The 1,022-nt window shown below is 42.0% G+C and overlaps 1 protein-coding gene across 2 annotated transcripts in view; it reads left to right on the forward strand.

Annotated features, from left to right (window-relative positions):
• LOC107587746 (regulator of chromosome condensation-like) overlaps nucleotides 1-1,022 on the forward strand; it is an 8,970-nt gene that overhangs the window by 6,177 nt on the left and 1,771 nt on the right. For both annotated transcript variants that reach the window (XM_016275640.1, XM_016275639.1), the window contains exons 7-9: nucleotides 16-162; nucleotides 254-373; nucleotides 493-645. In XM_016275640.1, coding sequence (XP_016131126.1) covers nucleotides 16-162; nucleotides 254-373; nucleotides 493-645 — 420 coding nt within the window. The remainder of the gene's footprint in view (nucleotides 1-15; nucleotides 163-253; nucleotides 374-492; nucleotides 646-1,022) is intronic.

The raw sequence follows: 1,022 nt of genomic DNA on the forward strand, positions 1-1,022 counted from the left end.
TTTTTTCTTCCTCAGTGAGGTTGCTGGAGCCACAGATGGTTATCATTAAGCCACGGGGGAAGGTCGTTTTTAGAGATGTCTTCTGTGGAGCGTACTTCACCTTTGCTGTGTCTAAAGAGGGGCATGTCTATGGATTTGGCCTTTCCAATTACCACCAGCTTGGTACGACTCCTAGCTCATTCAGTCCTGAAGATTAAATGGTCTGTCTGTTGCTGAATTTTTAGAGCATTTTTCTCCTTTCTCCTTTATACAGGCACCCAAAGCACAAACACCTGCTTCGTTCCTGTGAAACTCAGTTCTTTCAAGAACTCCACCACCTCTTGGGTGGGTTTCTCTGGGGGGCAGCATCACACACTGTGCCTGAATTCAGAAGGTAATTCATCCATGAACCTTATTTGTGTTACTCTTACATTAAAATGAGACTTATTTTATTTTAAGTCATGTGTTCCACCAGTGGTTCAGCATTTGTTCAACTGCTGTCTTCATCCACAGGACAAGTGTGCAGTCTTGGTCGGGCGGAGTATGGCCGTCTGGGCCTGGGGAAGGATGCGGGGGAGAAGAGTGAGCCCACACCTGTTACCAGGATCAGTGACGTTCAGATGGTTGCCTGTGGTGCCTCTGTGAGCTACGCTGTCACTAAACAAGGTGAGACTGCACCCTGTCCTAGTTCTAATCAATTTCACTCCCAATGATCTCTGACCACTTTAACCCAAAACAGATCCTTTTTGGCTTTGGGTTCATTTTGACTAATCTTAAATATTTTAGCCACTACAAGTTTTTACAAAACCTGGAATGCATTGTAAACCGTTTCAGACCACACACAAATTATGTGTTAAATGCAACTAGTGATTAACCTGTATCTGAGAGGTCCTTCCTCTAAGAAAAGTGCCTCTAAAATAACACTACCATTTAAAAGTTTGGGATAAGTACGATGTTTTTGTTTTTGAAGTAAATCTCTTTAGGCTGTATTTGTTCAAAAATATAGTAAAACAGTAATATTGTGAAGTGTTACAATTTAGAAT

The sequence above is a fragment of the Sinocyclocheilus grahami genome, unplaced genomic scaffold (assembly GCF_001515645.1).
Source record: "Sinocyclocheilus grahami isolate Dianchi unplaced genomic scaffold, SAMN03320097.WGS_v1.1 scaffold96.1, whole genome shotgun sequence".
Lineage (NCBI taxonomy): Eukaryota > Metazoa > Chordata > Actinopteri > Cypriniformes > Cyprinidae > Sinocyclocheilus > Sinocyclocheilus grahami.